Source organism: Sciurus vulgaris, assembly GCF_902686455.1.
Source record: "Sciurus vulgaris genome assembly, chromosome: X".
NCBI classification, from domain to species: domain Eukaryota; kingdom Metazoa; phylum Chordata; class Mammalia; order Rodentia; family Sciuridae; genus Sciurus; species Sciurus vulgaris.
The window spans coordinates 79,376,934-79,403,076 of record NC_136471.1 but is presented as its reverse complement, the minus strand read 5'-3'; the positions used below and the strand labels follow the sequence as shown (position 1 = coordinate 79,403,076).

The following is a 26,143-nucleotide window of genomic DNA, read 5'->3' as shown; positions in this document are numbered from 1 at the left end:
GAGGTACAGGTTTCTGAACATTCCAATTTTTAACTCAAAGCTAAAACTTTATCACTGGTAAAACAAAATTCTGTCCATTGATTTCCTTGAAGTCATATACTGCATTTTTATGAAAATATCTGCTAAATACCCAAGTCTAAATGAACAAAGTCTGCATCAGTTATTCTTTCAAGTAAAAATAGTGTAATACTATTCAGCCATAAAGAAGAATAATATTATGGCACTTGCAAATAAATGGATGGAATTGGAGAATATCATGCTAAGTGAAATAATCCAAGCCCAAAAAACCAAAGGCCAAACGTTTCCCTGATAAGTTGAGAATGATATATAATGGCGGGATGGGGAATGAAAGAATAATTGGGGAACTTTAGAATATGTAGAGGAAAATGAGAGGGAGGAAGGTATGAAAAATGGTGGAATGAGACAGACATCATTGCCCTATGTACATGTATGATTACATGAATGGTATGAATCTGCATCGTGTACAACCATAGAAACAAAATGATGTTCCCCATTTGTGTACAATGAATCAAACTGCAGTCTGTAAAAAATTACAAGCTAAATAAAAATAATTTTAAAAAATAGAGTAAGCTTCTAATTCAGCTCACAAGTTAAACCATCACCTAAGGAAGGGCATTTCCTCAAGATAACCATCACATATTAATGTGTAGCAGAAGTACGCTAAGTATACTTCTTTTTAATCACATAGAATATTAAAATAATACATATCTGCTGGCTACACACCTGTAATTTCAGCAAGTAGGGAGGTTGAGGCAGGAGGACTGCAAGTTCAAGGCCAGCCTCAGAAACATAGTGAGGCCCTAAGCAAATTAGTGAGACTCTGTCTCAAAAAAAAAAAAAAAAAAAACAACCTGGGGATGTGGCTCAGTGATAAGTGCCCCTAGATTCAATCCCCAGTACCAAAAAACTAAAAAATAAATAAATAAAAACCATATGTACTCCAAGTTCAAAAATAAAATTGATCATTTTTACTGTCTCACCAAGGATTTTTTTAGTTTTTTTTTTGTTTTAATTAGTTATACATGACAGTAAAATGCACTTTGATACATCACATATAATGGAGTATAATTTTCTCATTCTTCTGGGTATACATGATGTAGAATACCACTGGTCATATAGTTATATATGTACATGGGGTAATAATGTCTGACTCATTCTACTATCCTTCCTACCCCTATACCCCTCTCCTCTCTTCGCTCCCCTTTAACTAATCTAAAGTAACTATTCTTCCATAGCCCTGTCCCATTGTGAGTTAGCATACACATATCAGAGAAAATATTTGGCTTTTGGTTTTTTGGGATTGGCTTATTTCACTTAGTATGATATTCTCCAGCTCTATCCATTTACCAGAAAATGCCATGATTTCATTCTTCTACGTTCACTGCATTGAGCTCATTCATTAAAAGAAAAAAAAAGTCAGCAAATAAATGACCTAACATTGCATCTCAAAGCCCTAGAAAAAGAAGAAGAAATCAACACCAAAAACAGTAGAAGACAGGAAACAATTAAAATCAGAGCTGAAATCAGTGAAACTGAGACAAAAGAAATAATTGAAAAAATTCACCAAGAATATTTTAAAGTAAAACTGACATTCTTTTAAAATGTGTACTAGAGAAGTGCACAATATTGTCTTCATTCACATCCAAGTGTCAGCCGCTTTAACCATTGTTGCTTTTGAGCCACCAATACAAATACTAACATAACAAAAAAAGGAAAATAATATTTTAGAATTAGTTTTGACCTCTCAGAATGCTAACCCAACTTCCACTGCCTCACCCCATTCAGTTCTTAAATCCCTGCACTTTGTTTTCTACTTTTACTCTGCTACTGAAAACTCCTTTCTATAGTCACTATCACCTTCCTGAAGGTCATATCTAAACACCTTCACTACAACCTCATTTTCCTTTATTTCTCTGAAGCATTGGCTACAACTGATCATCTAAGTTTTCTTTTCATACACGACTCACTGTACTAATCTTTCATTTCTTATATGCCCCCTGTCTTTTCTGCATATTATACTTTTGACTACATGTCCCCAAAACACACCTCCTGGCAACAAGTAAATGCAGAATGAATAAACTTTCTTATCATCCACTCTTTCCTTTCTCCAAGGATTAAGCAGTTCAAGTCCTCACTGAGCATAAATGCTTGCTTCCATTTTAATGTCTCTTGTATCTGCCACGTCTTACCAAAAACAAATAATAAAAGAATATAAATGGATAATCTGTGACACAAGGGTAAACAGAAAACTAATACTTTACAGGTAGATATAGGGAGTGAGAAAAAGTGAATTTTAGCAATTTTTATGAAGGTCATGTGAACACATTAGACAGTCTGTCTCACCTAATCTATGACATTCATCACTTAATATTTTCCTTTTTCCATTTAAAATTGTGTTCATGGCCTAACTTCCAACTATATATATGGGTGTGTGTATATGTGTGTGTGTGCGTGTGTATACATATATGTGTGTTTTATATATATATATATATGAGAGTGTGTGTGTGTGTGTGTGTGTGTATTGTACAAATATTTGTTTTTGAGAGGGGGTTACACTATCTTGCTTCAAACTTCTGTACATAGTGTTCCTCCTGCCTCAGTATCCTCCTGAGTAGCTGGGACTACAAGTGCATGCCACTTTGCCCACCTTTAATTTTCTTGAGGAAAGTGACAGTGCCTTATACCTCCATTCATATACAGTATTGAACACTGCACACAGATCATTTACATGCACTATTCTTATGGTACTTAATTCTTTTTACAGTTTTTTTATTTATTATTTTTAGATATACATGACAGTAGAGTGTATTTGGACATATTATACATACATGGAGTATAACTTATTCTATTCAAGATTCCATTCTTGTAGTTGAACATTATGTGAGTTTCACTGGTTGTGTATTCATATATGAACATAGGAGAATTATGTCAGATTCATTTTATAATACTTCACTTAATTCTATCTTGCATATGCACCTTTTATCCCACCAACTAAATTATTATCTCCTTGAGAGCAGGATATGTGCTTATTTGCATTTCCCCACAAAGCCGAGCATAGTACTCTGTTCAAAGCAGATACTCCTTGTCTGTTGAAAAACACAATAAATAAGGAAAGCAATTATCTAATTGGTTCAATGGCAAGTGCCTAGAGAACAATAAATCCTACATGATCTTTAAGAAATATCTCAGGGGCTGGGGTTGTGGCTCAGTGGTGAAGCATTTGCCTAGCATGTGTAAGGCACTGGTTTCAATTCTCAGTACCACGTGTAAATAAATGAATAAAATAAAGGTCCATCAACAACTAAAAAAATACATATAAAAAAGATATCTCGGAAGCTTTACAATGACAGATAACTCATTAGCAAACAACATTGTTAACAAAGGTTTTTAGAGATATCTTCTGCCAAACAATTGTCAACAAAACCTATAGCCCTAGTGATGAAAATGTCACAGAGGTAGAAATCAACTTACAGCAAAAAGAATTAACCTTCAAATCACATACAAAAACACATTAAAAAGATAGTGCACTATGATCAAGCAGGTTTCATCCCAGAGATGCAAAATTAGTTCAACTTATGGCAATCAGTAAATGTAATTCACCACATCAATAGACTTAAAGACAAGAATCACATGATTATCTCAATAGATGCAGAAAAAGCATTTGACAAAATTCAGCATCCATTCACGTTCAAAACACTAGAAAAACCATGGATAATAGGAACATTCCTCAACACTGTCAAAGATATATATATATATATATATATATATATATATATATATATATATATGTTAAACCCAAGGCCAACATCATTCTAAATGGAGAAAAATTAAAATTAAAAGCATTCCCTCTAAAAACTGGAGTAATACAGGGATGCCCTCTTTCATCACTTCTATTCAATATAGTCCTTGAAACTCTAGCCAGAGCAATTAAGCAAAAGAAAAAAATTAAGGGGATACAAATAGGAAAAGAAAGCTCAAACTATCCCTCTTTGCCCATGACATGATCCTACACTTAGAAGATCAAACATTCCACTAGAAAACTTCTAGAACTCATAAATGAATTCAGCAAAGTAGCAGAATATAAAATTAACACCCATAAATCAATTGCATTCCTGTACAACAATGATGAGTCAGCTGAAAGAGAAATTAAGAGGACAATCCCATTCACAATAGCTTCAAAAATACTTGGGAATTAATCTAAAAAAAAAATAGGTGGAAGACCGCTACAATGAAAACTACAGAACACTAAAGAAAGAAATTAAAGAAAACCTTTGATGATGGACAGATCTCCCATTTTCTTGGATAGGCAGAATTAATATTGTCAAAATGGCTATACTACCAAAGGCACTATACAGATTTAATGCAGTTTGTTTGTTTGTTTGTTTGTTTTTTGGTACAGGGGATGGAACCCTGGGGCATTCAACCACTGAGTCACATCCCCAGCCCTTTTTGTATATTACTTAGAGACAGGGACTCACTGAGTTGTTAGGGCCTCACTAAGTTGCTAAGGCTGACTTTCAACTTGCAGTCCTCCTGTCTCAGCCTCCCAAACCCCTGAGATTACAGGTGTGCATCACTGCATTCACAGAAATAGAAAAATCAGTCATGAAATTCAACTGGAAAAACAAAAGGCCCAGAATAGCCAAAGCAATCCTCAGCAAGAAAAGTGAAGCAGGAGGCATCACAATACCAGACCTTCAATTTTACTACAGAGCTATAGTAACAAAAATGGCATGGTATTGACACCAGAACATAAATGAACACCAATGGAACAAAGTAGAAGACAGACAGACAAGGACACATAAACACAGTTATCTCATACTAGACAAAGGTGGCAAAAACATGCATTGGAGTAGATAGTCTCTTCAACACATGGTGCTGGGAAAACTGGAAATCCATTTGTAGAAGAATGAAATTGAATCCCTATCTCTCACCCTGCACAAAACTCAACTCAAAGTGGATTAAAGACCTCAGTATTAGACCAGACACTCTGCACCTACTAGAAGAAAATGTAGGCTCACTACTCCAACATGTCAGCTTAGGAACTGACTTCCTTGACAAGACTTCTAAAGCATAAGAAGTAAAATCAAGAATCAATTAATCAATAAGCAATAAGCAATAAATCAATAAATCAATAATCAATGTGATGGTATCAAACTAAAAAGTTTCTTCATGGCAAAGGAAACAATCAAGAGTGTGAAGAGAGAGCCCACAGAATGGGAGAAAATCTTTGCCACCTGCACCTCAGAACACTAAAACCCAAGATATATATATATATATAAAAAGTAAACTAAAAAACCTTAACACAAAAACAAATAACCCAATCAATAAATGGGCAAAGGAACTGAAGAGACACTTCACAGAAGAAATATGAATGGTCAGCAAATATATGAAAAAAATGTTCAACTTCTCTGCCATTGGAGAAATGCAAATTAAAACTACATTGAGATTTCATCTCACTCCAGTCAGAATGGCAATTTTCCAGTGTTTCAGTCAGCTTGTCTTGCTGCTGCAATGAGAAGACCTGACCAGCACAACTATAGAAGAGGAAAGGCTTATTTGGGGGGTTCATGATTCCAGTTCCATTCCTTTGGGCAGGAGGTAAGGCAGGACATCATGGCATAAGAGTGTGGCAGAGGAAAACAGCTTACATGATGATCAGAAAGCACAGAGAGACTCCACTCTCCAGATACAAATATATATACCCCAAAGCCACGCCCCAATTCCCACCTCCTCCAGCCACACGCTACCACTTCAGTTACCACTCAGTTAATTCCATCATGGGGATTAAATCACTGATTGGGTTAAGGCTCATAAGCTAGTCGTTTTTCCTCTGAACTTTCTTGCATTGTTTCATATTGTGAGCTTTTGGGGGACATTTCACATTTAAACCATAACATCAAGAATACAAAAAAAAAAAAAAAGGGTAGGGAGGAAGAATACAAACAACAAGAAATGTTGGCAAGGATATAGGGGAAAAAGGTACACTCGTGCATTGGTGGTGGGACTGCAAATTGGTGCAACCACTCTGAAAAGCAGTATAGAGATTCCTCAAAAAAATAGGAATGGAATCACCATTTGACCTGGTTATACCATTCTTAGGTATATATCCAAGGGAGTTAAAATCAGCATACTAAAGTGACATGACCACATCAGTGTTTATAGCATCTCAATTCACAATAGCTAGGCTATGGAACCAACCTAGGTAACATTCTTCAGGTGAGTGGAAAAAGAAAATGTGGTATATATACACAATGGAATATTACTCAGTCATAAAAAGGAATGGCTATGATATTTGCCAGTAAATAGATGGATCTGGAGACTATCATACTAAGTGAAATAAGCTAATCCCCCAAAACTGAAGGTCTAATGTTCTCTCTGATATGTAGATTCTAACACACAACAAGGTGGGCAAGGGAAGAATAGAAGTTCAGCCATTTAGAAAAAGAGGATTGAAGGGAAGGGAGCAGAGATAAGAATACGAAAGACAATAGAATAAATCTAACAAGACTTCCTATGTACATATATAAATACACCACAGTGAATCTCCACATCATGTACATCCACAAGACTGGGATCCTAATTAGAATAAGACATACTTCTTGTTTGCATAAATATGTCAAACTATATTCTACTGTCATGTACAACTATAAAGAACAAATTAAAAAAGAATTAGTTTCCACGCCTACTTTTAGTGATGTCATCTCCTAAAGTTAAGAATTATATAGTTCTCATTATTGGTCATAGCTATTCAAAGTTTCAGGCAGCCAAAGATGATATGATTTACATATCAACATATACAATATTGAAAAAATGCTGTAAGACTTTCTATAATCATACAATTTTAGTGTTAATAAGGAACTTGTGTCATAGAAGCCTAGTTTCTTAACTAATGGAAGAGTCCCATCTACAATACAAATTCACACATTTCACACATTTACTTGTAGTCTTTAAGTGACAAAAGACTTATGATCCTGCAACAAAGTTGTTCAATTATAGGATTACTATCACTAACAAAAGGTTACTCTTCACATTAATTTGAAATTTATCTTCCCATAAATAAATATTCCCATAAATAAATATCAAACCATTGTTCTTCATTCTATCTTATGGAATTTAATTTCTCATTAATATGACTAATTAATATTTAAAGAGGGGCTGGGAATAGAGCTCAGTTGGTAAAGTGTGTACCTTGCATGCACAAGGCCCTGGGTTCAATTCCCAGCACCACAAAAACAAAACAAAACAAATATATAAAGAGAATTATCATTCCTACTGTCTTCTTTTTTCCAAGGCAGACATCACTACATTTCCCAAATATTTTTTCACCTATTTTTTCCATACTATACCAGTGATTTTAAAGCATGATGTCTACCAGGCTAGGGTGTAACTCAGTGGTAGAGCACTTACCTGGCATGTGCAAGACCTTGGGCTTAATCCTCAGCATCACAAAAATAATAATAAAGTGTGACGTCCAGAACTGACCACAATACTCAAAATGTGAATTAACTAATAAGAAATGCCTATCTAGATTTGGATACTATTAACATAGCTTTAAGATTGTGCTAGTGACTTTTTTACAGTTAAATCACATCACTAATCTAATCTTGAGCTGTGGACAATTAAAACACGTAGGTCCTGGGAGTTGGGGTTGTGGCTCAGTGGTAGAGTGCTTGCCTAGTGTGTGTGAGTTACCGGGTTCAATTCTCAGCACCACGTATAAATAAATGAATAAAATATAAAAGGTCTATCAACATTTAAAAAATATTTTTAAAAACACATAGGTCTCTAGAACTCATAAATGAATTCAGTAAAGTATATGAAATCAGGATATAAAATCAATGCTCATAAATCTAATGCATTTTTATTCATAAGTGATGAATCCTCTGAAAGAGAAATTAGAAAAACTACCCCATTCACAATAGCCTCCAAAAAAATATATTTGGGAACCAATCTAACAAAAAAGGTGAAAGACCTCTACGATGAGAACTATAGTGCTGGCGATATAGCCAATCACGTAGAGTGCCTGCCTCGCATGCTCGAGGCCCTGGTTCAAGTCCCCAGCACTGTTAGATTGTGGAATTAACAAACAATGAGAACTACGGAACACTAAAGAAAGAAATTAAAGAAACCCTCAGATGATGGACAGATCTCCCATGTTCTTGGATAGATAGAATTAATATTGTCAAAATGGCCATACTACCAAAAGTGGTATACAAATTCAATGCAATTCCAATTAAAATCCCAATCATGTACCTCATATAAATAGAGCAAACAACCATGAAATTCATTTAAAGAATAAGAGATCCAGAATAGCTAAAGCAATCCTTAGCAGGAAAAGTAAAGCAGCGGGTATCACAATACCAGACCTTCAACTATACTACAGAGCAATAGTTACAAAATGGCACGGTAAGAGGTTTCAAGATGGCGGCCTAGAGGGTGGCTGCATTTCATGTTGCTCCAGGACTCAGGATTCAAAAGAGGAGATATTGAGACACTTGGGACCAACTCAAAGCAGCCGGGTGACTCTCACCCGTTGGGAAGGCATCCCGGATGGGACGGTGGTCCCGGAACGCAGGAAATTTTGTGAAGTAGAGCTGCCGGCAAGACGCCCCTCCCCCCGCTGGAGCAGTGAACTCGGACAACTGGGAGCGCCGTGAAGGAGGCAGCTCGGCACAGCGCTGGGACTCGGAGCAACCACTGGGGCTCCGGCGGCTGCCCAGGGGAGGAGTGGCGAGGAGAGCTGTGTGGACTCAGAACACCGGGGCCTGCCCTGAGGAGGAGGAGGAGGAACGTGGCCGCTTGGATTCGGAGTGACTGCACCAGAGCTACAGGCGGTTGCCAGAGGACAAGCCGCGCGGTGAGCTGTTTGGAATCAGAACGACGCTTCTGAACCCCGGGGCCTGCCCTGAGGACGAGGAGGAGGAAGAGGAGCGCGGCCACGTGGATTTGGAGTGACTACACCAGAGCTACAGGTGGTTGCCAGAGGAGGGGTTGCGTGGCGAGCTGTTTGGACTCAGACCGCTTCTGAACCCCGGGGCCTGCCCGGAGGAGGAGGAGGAGGAGGAGGAGGAGGAGCGCAGCGGGTCGTTTGGACTCGCAGTGACTGCATTAGCGCTCCAGTCGGCTGCTCAGAGGAGAAGGCAAGTGGTGAGTTGTTTGGACTTAAAGTGACAGCTCCTGAACACAGTGGGGCTGCCTGCAGGAGAAGCGTGGTGGGTCGCTTGGTCTTGAGTGGCCGCACCAGAGCTCCGGGCGGTTGCCCAGAGGACCCGTGCAGCGGGTCACGTGGATTCAGAGCCACGCAGAGCGACCGCTCCTGAACACCCCGGGGGTTATCTGGAGAAGGAGGAGGAACGGGGAGGGTCACTTCGACTCGGAGTGATTGATTGCCCAGGGTTACGGGTGGTTGGTGGGAGGTGGAGGCACACAGTGAGTTTCTTGGACTCCTAGTGACCGCACCGGAATACTGGGCGGCTGTCTGGAGGAAGAGGCGTGTGGTGGGTCTCTGGGTCTCAGAGCGATTGTACGGGGCCCCAGGTGGCTGCTCAGAGGAGGGGCCGCATAGCCAGGCGATTAGGTACAGAGCAGGGTCCCAGGATCTAGGAGGCTTCTTGGTGGAAGAGCCGCACAGAGACAGGCTTAGGGCGGAGCGAAGGTTCCAGGCCTGCGGGCAGATTCTATGAGGAGGGGCAGTCTAAGGAGATTCATCTGCGAAGGGTGAGGCTCCCAGGCCCAGGAGGTAGGGCCGGGCTCCTGGGAACTTTGCAGAGGAAGGCAGCCCAGCCCAGGCGGTAGCTGTAAATTGAGGGGAACCTCTAGGAGGGAACTGACCAGCGAGACCTCCCCACCAGGTGAGTCTTTCCTGCCGGGTGAGGTTTCCCCACAAGGACGGTAAAACCAGAGACTCAGGCCCAAACAGGCCTTGCCTCAGCCCGCAGCCTAGGTCCCCTTTGGATGACCATTGGTCAACAAGTGGAGGCACTTCTGCCCACTAGCAGGGATTATACCCCACCTGAAGGCCACCACTCCTAGAGAGGCAGCTTCCTTGTGGAGCACCGCATTATCAACTTCCTCCAAGACTTCAGCATACTGAAGGCTAAGGGGGGATATATATAGAAATCATCAGGGACATTGTAAGACAATAAAGGAAATCTGCAATATCTCAGCGGTCCACTGATACCTGAACAATATGAGAAAACAAGGAAAGAAAATGCTGCAAACAAATCTAGATGTTACATCAATAAAACCCAATGACAGCATGGCAGAAGAAATGACAGAAAAGGAGCTCAGAATGTACATAATTAAAATGATCAGAGAAGCAAACAATGAGATGAAAGAGCAAATGCAAGCATTGAATGATCGCACCAATCGACAGTTAAAAGAGCAAATACAGGAAGCAAAAGATCATTTCAATAAAGAGTTAGAGATATTGAAAAAAAACCAAACAAAAATCCTTGACATGAAGGAAACAATAAACCAAATTAAGAACTCCATAGAAAGCATATCCAATAGGATAGAACACCTGGAAGACAGAACCTCAGACATTGAAGACAAAATATTTAACCTTGAAAACAAAGTTGAACAAACAGAGAAGATGGTAAGAAATCATGAACAGAATCTACAAGAACTATGGGATATCATGAAAAGGCCAAATTTAAGAATTATTGGGATTGAGGAAGGCCTAGAGAAACAAGCCAAAGGAATGAACAATTTATTCAATGAAATAATATCAGAAAATTTCCCAAATCTGAAGAATGAAATGGAAAATCAAGTTCAAGAGGCTTATAGGACTCCAAATACACAAAATTACAACAGACCCACACCAAGGCACATTATAATGAAAATAACTAACATACAAAATAAAGACAGAATTTTAAAGGCTGTGAGAGAAAAGAACCAAATTACATACAGGGGGAAACCAATACAGATATCAGCAGATTTTTCAATCCAGACCCTAAAAGCTAGAAGGGCCTGGAACAACATTTTTCAAGCCCTGAAAGAAAATGGATGCCAACCAAGAATCTTATACCCAGCAAAACTTACCTTCAAATTTGACAATGAAATAAAATCCTTCCATGATAAACAAAAGCTAAAAGAATTTACAAAAAGAAAGCCAGCATTACAGAACATTCTCAGCAAAATATTCCATGAGGAAGAGATGAAAAACCAAGAAGCAAATCAGCAAAGGGAGGAATTATCCTAAAGGAATTGTCAAATAAAGGAGGAAACAAGTTGTGTCAAACAAATAAATAAATAAAATTTTAAAAATGAACCAAATGACTGGGAAACCAACTCATATCTCTATAATAACCCTGAATGTTAATGGCCTGAATTCATCAATCAAAAGACATAGACTGGCAGATTGGATCAAAAAGAAAGATCCAACAATATGTTGCCTGCAAGAGACTCACCTCATAGAAAAAGATACCCATAGACTAAAGGTGAAAGGATGGGGAAAAACATACCATGCACATGGACTCAGCAAAAAAGCTGGAGTATCCATCCTCATTTCAGATAATGTGGACTTCAAGCCAAAGTTAGTCAGAAGGGATAAAGAAGGTCATTTCATACTGCTTAAGGGAAGCATAAATCAGCAAGATATAACAATCATAAACATCTATGCCCCAAACAGTGGCTCATCCATGTATGCCAAACAAATCCTTCTCAATTTCAGAAACCAAATAGACCATAACACAATAATACTAGGTGATTTTAATACGCCTCTCTCACCACTGGACAGATCTTCCAGACAAAAATTGAACAAGACCATAGATCTCAATAACACAATCAATAATTTAGACTTAACGGACATTTATAGAATATACCATCCAACCAAGAGCAAATACACTTTCTTCTCAGCAGCACATGGATCCTTCTCTAAAATAGACCATATATTATGCCACAAAGCTAATGTTAGCAAATACAAGAAGATAGAGACACTACCATGTATTCTATCAGATAATAATGGATTGAAGTTAGAAATAAATGAAAGAGTAAAACACAGAAACTATTCCAACATCTGGAGATTAAACAATATGCTATTATATGATGAATGGATAACAGAAGATACTAGGAAGGAAATTAAAAAATTCTTAGAGGTAAATGAGAACAAAGAAACATCATATCAAAATCTCTGCGATACTATGAAAGCAGTACTTAGAGGGAAATTTATTTCATGGAGCGCATTTAATAAAAGAAGTAAAACTCAACAAATAAACGACCTAACACTACAGCTCAAAGCCCTAGAAAAAGAAGAATAGAACAGCCTCAAAAGTAGTAGAAGACAAGAAATAGTTAAACTCAGAGCTGAAATCAATGAAATTGAAACAAAAGAAACAATACAAAAAATTGACAAAATAAATAGTTGGTTCTTTGAAAAAATAAACAAAACTGATAAACCTTTAGCCACACTAACAAAGAGATGAGAGAAAACCCAAATCACTAAAATTCGGAATGAACAAGGAAATATCACAACAGACAGGACTGAAATACAAAACATAATTAGAAGCTATTTTGAAAATCTATACTCCAACAAAATAAAAAATTTCAAAGACATCAACAGGTTTCTAGAGACATATGAATTGCCTAAACTGAACAAGGAGGACATAAACAACTTAAATAGACCAATTTCAAGTACTGAAATAGAAGAAGTCATCAAAAGCCTACCAACAAAGAAAAGTCCGGGACCAGATGGGTTCTCAGCCGAGTTCTACAAAACCTTTAAAGAAGAGCTCATTCCAATACTTCTCAAAGTATTCCATAAAATAGAAGAGGAGGGAACCTTCCCAAACTCATTCTATGAAGCCAATATCACACTGATACCTAAACCAGACAGAGACTCATCAAGGAAAGAAAATTTCAGACCAATATCCTTAATGAACATCGACGCAAAAATTCTCAACAAAATTTTAGCAAATCGCATACAAAAACATATTAAAATGATAGTGCAACATGATCAAGTGGGTTTCATCCCAGGGATGCAAGGTTGGTTCAACATCAGGAAATCAATAAACGTAATTCACCATATCAACAGACTTAAAGTCAAGAATCACATGATTATTTCAATAGATGCAGAAAAAGCATTTGATAAAATACAGCACCCCTTCATGCTCAAAACACTAGAAAAAATTGGGATAGTGGGAACATTCCTTAACATTGTAAAGGCCATTTATGCTAAGCCCATGGCTAATATCATTCTAAATGGTGAAAAACTGAAAGCATTCCCCCTAAAAACTGGAACAAGGCAGGGATGCCCTCTTTCACCACTTCTATTCAACATCGTTCCTGAGACTCTGGCCAGAGCAATTAGACAAACCAAAGAAATTAAAGGGATACGAATTGGAAAAGAAGAAATCAAACTATCCCTGTTCGCTGATGACATGATTATATATTTAGAGGAACCTGGAAATTCCACCAGAAAACTCTTAGAACTCATAAGTGAATTCAGTAAAGTAGCAGGTTACAAGATCAATGCCCATAAATCCAATGCATTTTTATACATAAGTGATGAATCTTCAGAAAGAGAAATTAGGAAAAATACCCCATTCACAATAGCCTCAAAAAAAATAAAATACTTGGGAATCAATCTCACAAAAGAGGTGAAAGACCTCTACAATGAGAACTATACAACACTAAAGAAAAAAATTAAAGAACACCTTAGAAGATGGAAAGATCTTCCATGTTCTTGGATAGGAAGAATTAATATTGTCAAAATGGCCATACTACCTAAAGTGCTATACAAATTCAATGCAATTCCAATTAAAATCCCAATGACGTACCTTACAGAAATAGAGCAAGCAATTATGAAATTCATCTGGAAGAATAAGAAACCCAGAATAGCTAAAGCAATCCTTAGCAGGAAGAGTGAAACAGGGGGTATGGCAATACCAGATCTTCAACTCTACTACAAAGCAATAGTAACAAAAACGGCATGGTATTGGTACCAAAATAGAAAGGTAGATCAATGGTACATGGACATGTACCATTGATACATGGACACAAACCCAAATAAATACAATTTTCTCATACTAGACAAAGGTGCCAAAAATATGCAATGGAGAAAAGATAGCCTCTTCAACAAATGGTGCTGGGAGAATTGGAAATCCATATGCAACAGAATGAAACTAAACCCATATCTCTCACCATGCACGAAACTAAACTCAAAATGGATTAAGGACCTCGGAATCAGACCAGAGACCCTGCAGATTATAGAAGAAAAAGTAGGTCCAAATCTTCACCTTGTTGGTCTAGGATCAGACTTCCTTAACAAGACTCCCATAGCACAAGAAATAAAAACTAGAATCAACCACTGGGATAGATTGAAACTAAAAAGCTTTCTCTCAGCAAAGGAAACTATCAGCAATGCGAAGAAAGAGCCTACAGAGTGGGAGAATATCTTTGCCAATCATACTTCAGATAGAGCACTAATCTCCAGAATCTATAAAGAACTCAAAAAACTCTACTCCAAGAATTCAAATAATCCAGTCGACAAATGGGCTAAGGAAATGAATAGACACTTCACAGAAGAAGATCTACAAGCAATCAACAAACATATGGAAAAGTGTTCACCATCTCTAGTAATAAGAGAAATGCAAATCAAAACCACCCTAAGATTCCATCTCACCCCAATTAGAATGGCGATTATCAAGAATACGAGCAACAACAGATGTTGGCGAGGATGTGGGGAGAAAGGTACACTCATACATTGCTGGTGGGACTGCAAATTAGTGCAACCACTCTGGAAAGCAGTGTGGAGATTCCTTAGAAAACTTGGAATGGACCCTCCATTTGACCCAGCTATCCCACTCCTTGGCCTATACCCAAAGGACTTAAAATCAGCATACTACAGAGATACAGCCACATCAATGTTCATAGCTGCTCAATTCACAATAGCCAGACTATGGAACCAACCTAGATGCCCTTCAATTGATGAGTGGATAAAGAAACTGTGGTATATATATATACAATGGAATATTACTCAGCCATAAAGAATGATAAAATTATGGCATTTGCAGGCAAATGGATGAAATTGGAGAATATCATGCTAAGTGAGATAAGCCAATCTCAAAAAGCCAAAGGACGAATGATATCGCTAATAAGTGGAGGATGACACATAATGGGGGGGAGGGAAGGGTTAGTGTTAGGGTTAGAGTTAGGGTTAGGGAGGGGGGCAAGTATGGAGGAAGGAAGTACTGTATAGAGGGTAAAGAGGGGTGGGAGGGGTGGGGGGAAGGGAAAAAATAACAGAATGAATCAAACAACATTACTCTATGTAAATTTATGATTACACAAATGGAATGCCTCTACGCCATGTACAAACAGAGAAACAACATGTATCCCATTTGTTTACAATGAAAAAAAAAAAAGAAAAAAAAAAACAAATTGGCATGGTATTGGCACCAAAATATATAGGTAGATCAATGATACAGAGTAGAGTACACAGAGACAAACCCCTTTGTCATACTAGACAAAGGTGCCAAAAACATACAATGGAGAAAAGATAGCCTCTTCAACAAATGGTACTGGGAAAACTGGAAATCCATACACAGCAGAATGAAACTAAACCCCTATCTCTCACCCTGCACAAAACTCAACTCAAAATGGATCAAGGACCTTGGAATCAGACCAGAGACCCTGCACCTTATAGAAGAAAAAGTAAGTCCAATTCTTCATCATGTTGGCTTAGGACAAGACTTCCTTAACAGGACTTCCAAAGCACAAGAAATAAAAGCAGGAATCAATAATTGGGATAGATTTAGACTAAAAAGCTTTTTCTCAGCAAAAGCAACTATCAGCAATGTGAAGAGAGAGCCTACAGAGTGGGAGAAAATCTTTGCCACACACACTTCAGGTAGAGCACTAATCTCCAGAATCTATAAAGAACTCAAAAAACTTTACACCAAGAATACGAATAACCCAATCAATAAATGGGCTAAGGAAATGAGCAGACACTTCACAGAAGATGTACAAGCAATCAACAAACATATGAAAAATGTTCAACATCTCTAGTAATAAGAGAAATACAAATCAAAACTACCCTAAGATTCCATCTCACCCCAAGTAGAATGGCTATTATCAAGAATACAAGCAACAATAGGTGTTGGTGAGGATGTGGGGAAAAAGGTATTCTCATACATTGCTGGTGGGGTTGCATATTAGTGCAGCCACTCTGGAAAGCAGTGTGGAGATTCCTCACAAAACTTGGAATGGAACCACCATTTGACCTGGCTATCCCACTCCTTGGCCTATACCCAAAGGACTTAAAATCAGCATACTACAGTGACACAGCCACATCAATGTTTATAGCAGCTCAATTCACAATAGCTAGATTGTGGAACCAACCTAGATGCCCTTCAATTGATGAATGGATAAAGAAACTGTGGTATATATACACAATAGAATATTACTCAGACATAAAGAATAATAAAATTATGGCATTTGCAGGTAACTGGATGGAATTGGAGAATATCATGCTTAGTGAAATAAGGCAATCCCAAAAAATCAAAGGCCTAATGATTTCTCTGATACGTGGATGATGATACCTAATGGGGGAGGGAGGGAAGGCAAGAAGGGAGAAAGAATGGATTGTGTAGAGGAAAACGGGGGAAGGAAAGATAATAGAATGAGACAAACATCATTACCCTATGTACATGTATGTACATAGGTGTGACTCTACATCATGTACAACCAGAGAAATGAAAGTTGTACCCCATTTGTGTACAATGAGTCAAAATAAATTTTAAAAAATACTAAAAAAAACCCACATAGGTCTTGGATAGGCACAGTAGCACATGCCTATAAGCCCAGCATCTCAGGAGGCTGAGGCAGGAGGATCACAAGTTCGAGGCCAGTCTCAGCAAATTAGTGAGGCCTGCAGCAACTTAGAACAACCCTGCCTCAAAATAAAAATAAATAAATAAAAAGGACTGGGGATATAGTTCCATGGTAAAGCAACACTGGGTTCAATCCCTGGTACCAAAAAGGAAAAATACACACACACACACACACACACACACACACACACACACACACACACGCACCTTTTTTTTTTTTTTTTTTTTTTAGATGGGGTTTCACTTAAGATTTCTTTGAGGCTGGTCTCAAACTCCTAGGCTCATGCAATCCTCCTACCTCAGTGTCCCAAATAGCTGGTGCTATAGGCATATATCATCACACTTAGATATAGGTCTTTTTCCCATGATCTAATGTAAAGCCAACCAAATGCACCTCTGTCATAATCTAGTATACAGACAGTTGATGATCTGGTATATATACAGTTGAGTTCTTAACTGAAATACTGGCTTTCATAGGCTCACAGACATTAAGAGAGAGCCCAAAGTCATAGAGCAAGTCATTAAAAGAGTTGAGATGTAAGACCAGTTGTACAGTGGCACACACCTGTAATCCCAGCAGCTTGGGAGGCTGAGGCAGGAGAATCTTGAGGTCAAAGCCAGCCTCAGCAAAAGCAAGGTGCTAAGGAGCTCAGTGAGATACTGTCTCTAAATAAAATACTAATTAGGGCTGGAGATGTAGCTCAGCGATTGCACCCTGAGTTCAATCCTTGGTACCACCCCACAAAATAAGATATAAGACCAAAGCCTTCTAGATGTCATGCCCATTATTTAATAGATTCCTTAAAGTAGCCCATAAAGGATATTAACATTAAAAGGCAAGACAAAATTAAGAAAATAAGATTCACTTATACATTTAATCTCATTTACAGTGTAGACTGAAAATTTTAAAATTCTTAGTTCTGGTTTTGGATCTTCAACTAAACTATGTTCCATTTCTCAACCTGTTTCATCATTTAAAATATTTTAAAAAACCCTAATTTGAAAATTACATAATGTACACACCAAAATATCATATTGTATCCAAGAAATAGGTGAGATTTTGATGTCAATTTTTAAAAATTAAATATAAGGAAAATTAAACAAAACCTAAATAAACAGGAAGACATTCCATTTTCATGAATCAGATCACTTAATATTATTAAAACAGCAATACTCCTCAAATTGATTGACAGATTCAACCCTATACCTATCAGAATTCCAGGTGACTTCTTTGCACAATTAACAAATTGATCCTAAAATCCATATAGAAATGCAAGAGACCCAGAGTAGTCAAAACAATCTTCAAAAGAACTAAATTGGAAAACTTGTACTTCCCAATTTTAAAATGTACTACATAGCTACAGTAATCAAGACAGTGTGGTACTGCATAAACAAAGACATATAGATTAAAGGAACTGAGTGAAGAGTTCAAAAATAAACCCTCATATTACAATCAGTTCACTTTTGACAAGGGTGAGAAGACTGCTCTATAGGAAAGAATAGACATCTCAACAAATGGTACTGGGACAACCAGATAGCCACAGGTCAAAGAATGAAGTTAAGATTCCTGCCTCATATCACACCAGAAAATGAACTCAAAATGGATCATAGATCTAAATATAAGTACTATAAAACTCTTAGATAAGAGAAATTGGAGCCCTCCTACACTAGTATTGGGAATATAACATGATGTAGACACTGTAGAAGATATTTTGGCAATTTCTCAAAAACTTATTAAACACAGAATTAGAATTACCATGCTACCCAGAAATTCCACTCCTAGGTATATACCCAAAAGAAATAAAAACATATGCACCCAAAAATCTGTATATGAATATTTATAGAATTATTCATAATAATCAAATACTGGGAAAAACTCAAATGCCTATCAGTAGATGAATGGATAAACAAAACTTGGCATATCCAAAGAGTGGAATATTCTACAACATGGATGAACCTTGAAAACAGTTAAGCTAAATGAAAAAAGCTAATCACAAAAGATCATTTATTATATAATTATATTTTTATGAAATGTCCAAAATAGGCAACTTTAGAGAGCCAGAAAGAGTTTATTGGGATTAAGGTCAGGAAAAATGGGGAGTGACTGCTACTAATTAGGATGTTCCTTTTTGGGGTGACAAAAATGTCCTAAACTTAGACTATGGTGGATATTGCACAATTAGGTGAATAAACTAAGGCTCTTTTCAGGCAAATATTGTAGGCAGGCCATAAATTTAAGAGTCACAAACAGAAACAGGTATTTCAGGTCAAGGATGCTGCCATACATAAGTGGCAGATGTGACTTGCAGTGGTTGAAAATGATATTTAGCTACATATCAGTCTTTTCACCCTCATCCACCTCCACACATATTCCAATCACCATGAGTAATATCACCATCAGATATAAGACAGAGATAAAAAGTCAAATATAATATCCTGTGAAAGGACAGTGACACCTGACTTTCTGTTAACAAGTTACAGCTCATCACTTTTGCTTTTATATATACAAAATACCCCATCATAAGGCCCTAGTGCCTATGACACCTACTGATTCTGCTTGGTAAGAAAGCACTTGGAAGAGGTCCTTCTCCACAGCAGTCTTCTGCATGATCAAGTGGTCCTCAGAGTAGCTCCTCTGCATTAATTTGACATACAATTGCTCCAGACCCTGGAAAATAAAATGACAACACAATGTAACAGATGTTACTAATAATTGCCACAGCTAAAAATCAATGGTAACTTACAGCCATGGCAACTTGAAAAAATTCATCAGCAATCAAAGTATTTCCAACATCCACCCACGCTTTTCCTGTTCTCATATTCATCTAGAAGAAAAAAGTTAGAAAATAGGTTTAAAACTTCATACCTCCCTCAAACTGGCTGGACAGTACTGGAGAAAATAATTAATCCTGTCAGTATATACAGTCACATAGTCCACAGGGGGAAAAAGTCAGTATTTATTAGAGTTGGGTGTTCTGCTTTGAATTCTCACAATTCAAGAGAAATAAACTTAAGAAAAGCAATAATAACAAAAAATTAATAGTCCTGATAACACATCTGCTAAAATATTAACAGAAAACATTGGGATAATTTATACAGGAAAAGGATGTCCTGAAAACTTGATGCATCATATAATTGAGGAAGTTATATAATAAGCATTAGACTATGATTCAACAGAACTGAGTTCTAATTTTTAATTCCACCTCTAATACAATTTTGATTAATTCAACAAATGTTGGGTTAATACTAATTATTCTTTACATGCCATGCACCCTGAAAAAGCTAACAGTACTATAATTGATAGATATCTAAATAAATAGTTGATAAGTAATATACACAAATACTGTGGAAGCAAAGAAGGGCTGGATCAAGATGGAGGATAGAGCACATACTACAGTCACACCTTCTACCATAAATCCCTACAAATTATAATATATAGAGATATAAGAGAAAGTATACATTTTTCTTATTCAATAAGAGTTCTGGAAAATAAGGAGCATTTTCAATGAACCTAAAATTATGAAGAGCCTCTAAAAACAGATATCAAATGGGATGAAGCAGACACTCACAGTCCCAACATGCACAAAAATACAGTGAGGAAATAGCTCTAGGTATGAACAGTAGGGGCATCAGGCAGCTGGACTTCCTCTAAAAGGTATCTTTCTCCCTTCTTTATAGAAAGGAATAAGAAAAGGGCTAAAGAAAACTGGGCTTCCAGGAAGTTAACAACACAAGTCAATGCAAAACATAGTTCAATTTCATCATTAGTCATCGGATTCAAGTTGTTTTAGTCAGCTTTTTGGCTGCTGTGACTACAAGATCTGACCAGAAGAATTTTAGGGAAGAAAAGTTTATTTGAGGGCTCACAATTTCAGAGGTCTTAGTCTATAGGAGGCTTGCTCCATTCCTCAGGGCTCAAGGTGAGGTAGAACATCATGGTGGAAGAGTGTGGCGAAAGGAAGCAGCTCACATAATGATCAGAAAGGAGAGAGAGGTCTCTACTTGCCAGATACAAATATATACCCCAAAGCCACGCCCCCAATTTCCACCTCCTTCAGTCACACCCTACAACTTCAGTTACCACTCAGTTAATCCCTATCAGGGGATTAATTCACTGTTTGGGTTAAGACTCTCATAACCCAATCATTTCTTCTCTCAATCTTCTTGCACTGTCTCACATGTGAGCTTTTGGGGGACACCTCACATCCAACCCATAAAACACAGGTTATAGTAAATAGTGTGACAGAGAATTCACAAAAGACTATCAAGGAATATCAAACCAAATATAAGCAAGAACTACCAATAAATGAGGAAAAACAATACCATGAAATGACAACACATTCAACAGATACCTGAGGAAGTAGAATTAAGGGAGCAAGGAAATGAAAACAGAAAGAGAAATAAAATCATTATCCACAGAGTTAAATAACAGTCACAGTCAATGACATTTTTTTTTTTTTTTTTAGTTTTCATTCTTTGGGATTATCAAAGTTCAAAACGTAAATTCTATGGTGAAAGAATTTGGAGGGTTAAAAGTTAGAGAGATAAAGAGAATGGTAAAGTCACTAATATCCCCACAAAGTGGAAAGTAAAAATAAAATCTCCAAAACTGATGAAAAAAATTAAAGTTTAAATATATTATTTAAGGTTTTAAAACCATTAGATAAATTTAAAATAGTGTAATAAAAATTAAGAAGAGTTGGGGCAGTAACATAACATAATATAGGATAAATCTTCATCTATTATAAAAGCAAACAAATGGATTATATATAAAACTGAGAGATAAAGAATTAGATACTGTTTTAGGGCTGGGGAGATAGCTCAGTCGGTAGAATGCTTGCCTTGCAAACACAAAGACCTGGGTTCGATCCCCAGCACCGCAAAAAAAAAAAAAAAAAAAAAAAAATCAGTCCTGAAAGAATTAGATACTGTTTTAAGGGATTTTTGGTTGGTTTTGTTTTGCTGTGTATGTGTGTGTGTGCTTGGAATTGGACCCAGGGCCTTGTACATGCTAAGTGAGCACTCTACCACTGAGTTATACCCCCAGCCCAATAATTAGTTACTGTTATGGACACAATTATGCCCCTCCCCCTAAAAATCTATGTTAAAGCACTAACCTCAAGTACCTCTGAATGTGACATATTTAGAGATAGAGCCTTTGCCTTTAAGAGGTGATTCAGTTAAAATGAAGCCTTCAGAATAAGCCCTAGTCAAATCTTACTGGAAATTTGACTATAAGAAGGGATACAAGGAATGATCACACAGAGGAAAGGCCACATGAGGACACAACAAGAAAGAAGATAACTGCAAGCCAGGGAGAGGGTATTTAGAAGAAACCAAATTGGCTGACACATATCTTTTTTGGCGGGGACAGTACTGGGGATTGAATCCAAGGGCATTCTGTCAGTGAGCTATATATCCAGCCTTTTTTTTTTTTTTTCTTTTGGAGGCAGAGTCTCCCTAAGTTGTCAAGTCTGGCCTTGAATTTGCCATCCTCTTGCCTCAGCCTCTCGAGTCACTAGGATTGCAGACTTGTGCCATCACGCCTGGCAGACACCTTGATCTTGAACTTATAACCTCCAGAACTGTAGGAAAATGAATTTCAGTTGATTAAGCAACCCTCTGTGATATTTTGTTGTAGCATCCGTAAAAACCTAATATAGTGATATAAGCATATGATTAAGAGACATGGAATTACGGTTGGGGTTGTAGCTCAGTGGTAGAGTGCTTGCCTGGCATGCGTGGGGCACTGGGTTCCATCCTCAGCACCACATAAATAAATAAAGACATTGTGTCCATCTGCAACTAAAAAACTTTTTTTAAAAAACACATGGAATTAGACCCAGGACCTTGCACATGCAAAGCATGTACTCTACCATTGGAGGTAGCAATGAAAATGAAAACAGAAATGGTTACAAGTAATTGTCTTTTAATTGTACAAGGCAATTCACTGTAGCATCCAAATATTCATCAAGGGGAGTTCCAGTTGAATATAATAAAGTACATGCATCAATTGAATACTACATAGCTATTTAAAGTAAGAAGTGTCAGGTGTGGTGGCACATGCCTGAAATCCTAGAGACTCAAGTTTGAGGAAGGAGGATCACAAGTTCAAGGCCAACCCAACTTAGGGAGACCCTGTCTCAAAAATTTTTTAAAAATTTTAAAAAGACTGGAAATATAGTTCTGTGGTACAGGACCCATGGGTTCAATCCCAAGTACTGCAATAAAAAGTGAGAAATATCTATATACTGCTACAGAGTAATCCTAGGAAGTAGCATTCAATTGTTAAGTGGGGGAAAAAGGTGGAGAAGAATACACATGAATGCTACAATTTAGCTAAGAAACTAGAGGTGGTTAGATATGAGTTATGCACTGGGACTGGAGCTCCAGGTCAGTGGTAGAGCTTTTTGTCTGGCTCTGGGTTCAATCCCCAGCACTGAAAAAAAGAATATTAATATATACCTGTTTGATTACATTTTAAAATGACAACAAAATAAAATGATTATCTACAAAGAGAAAGAGCAAACAGAGTGGAGGGGACAGACAAATAAGCTCAAATATTTAAATAAACTTTATTAAGTAGATTATCTTTGGAATCATGTTAATCTTTCAAAATTATAAAAAAAATTAATCAAACTGGAAAAAATAATCAGTAAAACTAATCAGTAAAAATCAGTAAATTGAAACAAATTGACCTAATTATCAAGTTGAAGACACAATCATAAAGAAATGAATTATTTCAAATAATTCTTTTTTTGGTTTTTGAGGAGGGGGGGTCTCATTATATTGCCCAGACCAGTCTCAAACTCTTGAACTCAGGTGAAAAACCTTCTGCCTCAGCCTCCTGAGTCAATACATTTAAAAAGAGTATTTTAATAATATTAAAACCACATTTTGACTGATGGAATATATTCTGAAAATAAAAGAAATGTGAAAAATTCTAGGGCTAGGGGTGTAGATTAGTGGTAGAGTGTCTGCTTAGCCAAGTATGAGGCCCTGGGTTCAACCCCCATCACAAAAAAGAAAAATAATCATTAAATTGTTTTCAGAAATCACATTATTTGATAACGTTGATATTGCTATATTCTGAAACTATTATAAATATATATTTTATGATGAAATAAATTGTTCATTATATTAAGGTTATAAGGCATTAAAAGATATACAAACAAAAAAATCAAGGAAGCTAAGTAAACTGCTATAATATTAAATAGCATTTGAATATTTAAGTATGAACTCATGTATTTTCTTTTTTCAAAAATATGGACAGGTACAGTGGTGCATGCTTGCAATCCCAGCTACTTGGGAAGCTGTGGCAGAAAGACTGAAAATTGGAGGCCAATCTGGGCAACTTAGTGAGATTCTGTCTCAAAATAAAAAATAAAAAGGGCTGGGGATGTAGCTCAGTGGTAGAGCACCCTGGGTTCAATCCCCAGTACTGAATGAATATATATATGTATATGGCTTGGTGGTACAGTGCTCCTGTGTTCAATTCATATATATATTGGCATTACTGGGAATTGAACACAGGAGCATTGTATCACTGAACTTCATCCTTGGCCCTTTTTAGCTTCTATCTTGAGGCTAGCCTCAAGCTTATGATTTTCCTGTCTCAGTTTCTTGAGTTACCAGAATCATAGAAATGTACCACCATGCCCAATTAAGAATTTCTATTGAGGAAAGAATGCTATTTGGAGGAATGACTGATTCCAGGTCCAGAAAGGAATTATATCAGATGAGGCTGGAATCTGGTCATATTAGAAATTTCAAAAAACTATTGAACTACTGGGGTCATATCAGAAGGATTGAAAACCACTTCAAGTGGTTCCTATCAGTAGGTCAAAGAGCAATATGCATCAATAAAAATAACTACAAATGAATGAAATTCATTAGATACATTAAAATCTACAGATTCATAATGACCATTTGGGGGGTAGGAGTGCTGGATATTGAACCCAGGGTCGCATGCAGACCATAATGATATATTTTTTTAAAAAACTTACTTGGGGCTAGAAGTGTATCTCAGTGGTAAAGTGCATGTTAAGCATACACAAAGCCCTGGGTTCAATTCCCAACACAAAATTTAAATATATATATTGAATATATTTAATTATTATTTAAAATATATATTGCTACTGTTTAAGATGTTAGAAAACCACCTCATTATTCTGAAAACTACTAAAGAGCAAGAGTTAAGCCTTTAGTCTTTCTATACAAACTACACTTCACCCCAATAGAATTAACTATTTCAGTTAATGAACAAAGAATAAACACAGAATTAGAATTAGAATATCTAAATCCCTACAGAAATATCAAATCTGGGACAATAATCATCAAAAGGCTCTAAGAGAACAAAAAAAAGAGAAATAGGTGGGCATTAGTGCTTCCTGATGAAAGTATACCATACCACATATAAATTATTATGACAAAATTCAAATATGAATCAAAACTAGTTTTTTGATCTAACTACCAGTTCACAGGAAACAGGGGACAGACTGGACAGAGGACTATATTTCAAATGATACCAGGATGATGCACTCATCAGAATCCAGAATTTTAAAAATTTTACAAGACAAACACCCTGGCTTCTTCAACAAATAAATTTGTTCTTCAATATATTTTTTTATTTAAAAACAGAGGAAATGTGAAGATTGAAAGAGACATATTAATAAAATACAAGGTGAGGATCTTCTTTGATTCTGATTCTAAGAAACCAACTTAAGGGTTTGGATATTCTAATTCTACATTCTTTCTTTGTTCAATAACTAGAATAGAGAGAAACGCCCTCATTAACTTAGTTATCCTGAAATATGGTTTGTACAAAAAAGACAAACTAAATGCTTGATTACTGCTCTTCATTTAATAGTTTTCAGAATAATGAGTTGGTTCTCTAACCTGCTCAGGGCAGGGGGTCGTGGATTTGGATATTTAATGATTTTAGGAAAACTTTGTTAAATTTTTTAAGGTATAATAGGTATTGGATCTGTTGAATAAAAAGATATCTTTTTGAGTCACATACTGACATATTTATGGGCAAAATTATACATTTTGGACTTGCTTTAATATAACCCAGTGGGGCCAAGAGGTTGTTGTTGGAGAATATAGAAGAAATGAATGGCCATGAGTAGAGGATTATTCTAGTTGAGTGAATGAGGGAATCACTATAATTATCTTAACTGAGTTTTGTGTATGTTTGAGCTTCTCCATAATAAAAATACTGTTTTATGGCTGAGGGTGTAGTTTAGTGGTAGAGTACTTGCCAAGCATGCAAAAGGCCCTGGGTT

General features: G+C 36.9%; 1 protein-coding gene across 1 annotated transcript in view; it reads right to left on the bottom strand.

The window, feature by feature from the left end:
- TEX11 (testis expressed 11) overlaps positions 1–26,143 on the bottom strand; it is a 316,643-nt gene that overhangs the window by 254,565 nt on the left and 35,935 nt on the right. The window contains exons 6-7 of the mRNA XM_079124942.1: positions 19,601–19,681; positions 19,405–19,524 (exon numbers count right to left, since the gene is read on the bottom strand). Of these exons, the coding sequence (XP_078981068.1) occupies positions 19,405–19,524; positions 19,601–19,681 (201 nt within the window). The remainder of the gene's footprint in view (positions 1–19,404; positions 19,525–19,600; positions 19,682–26,143) is intronic.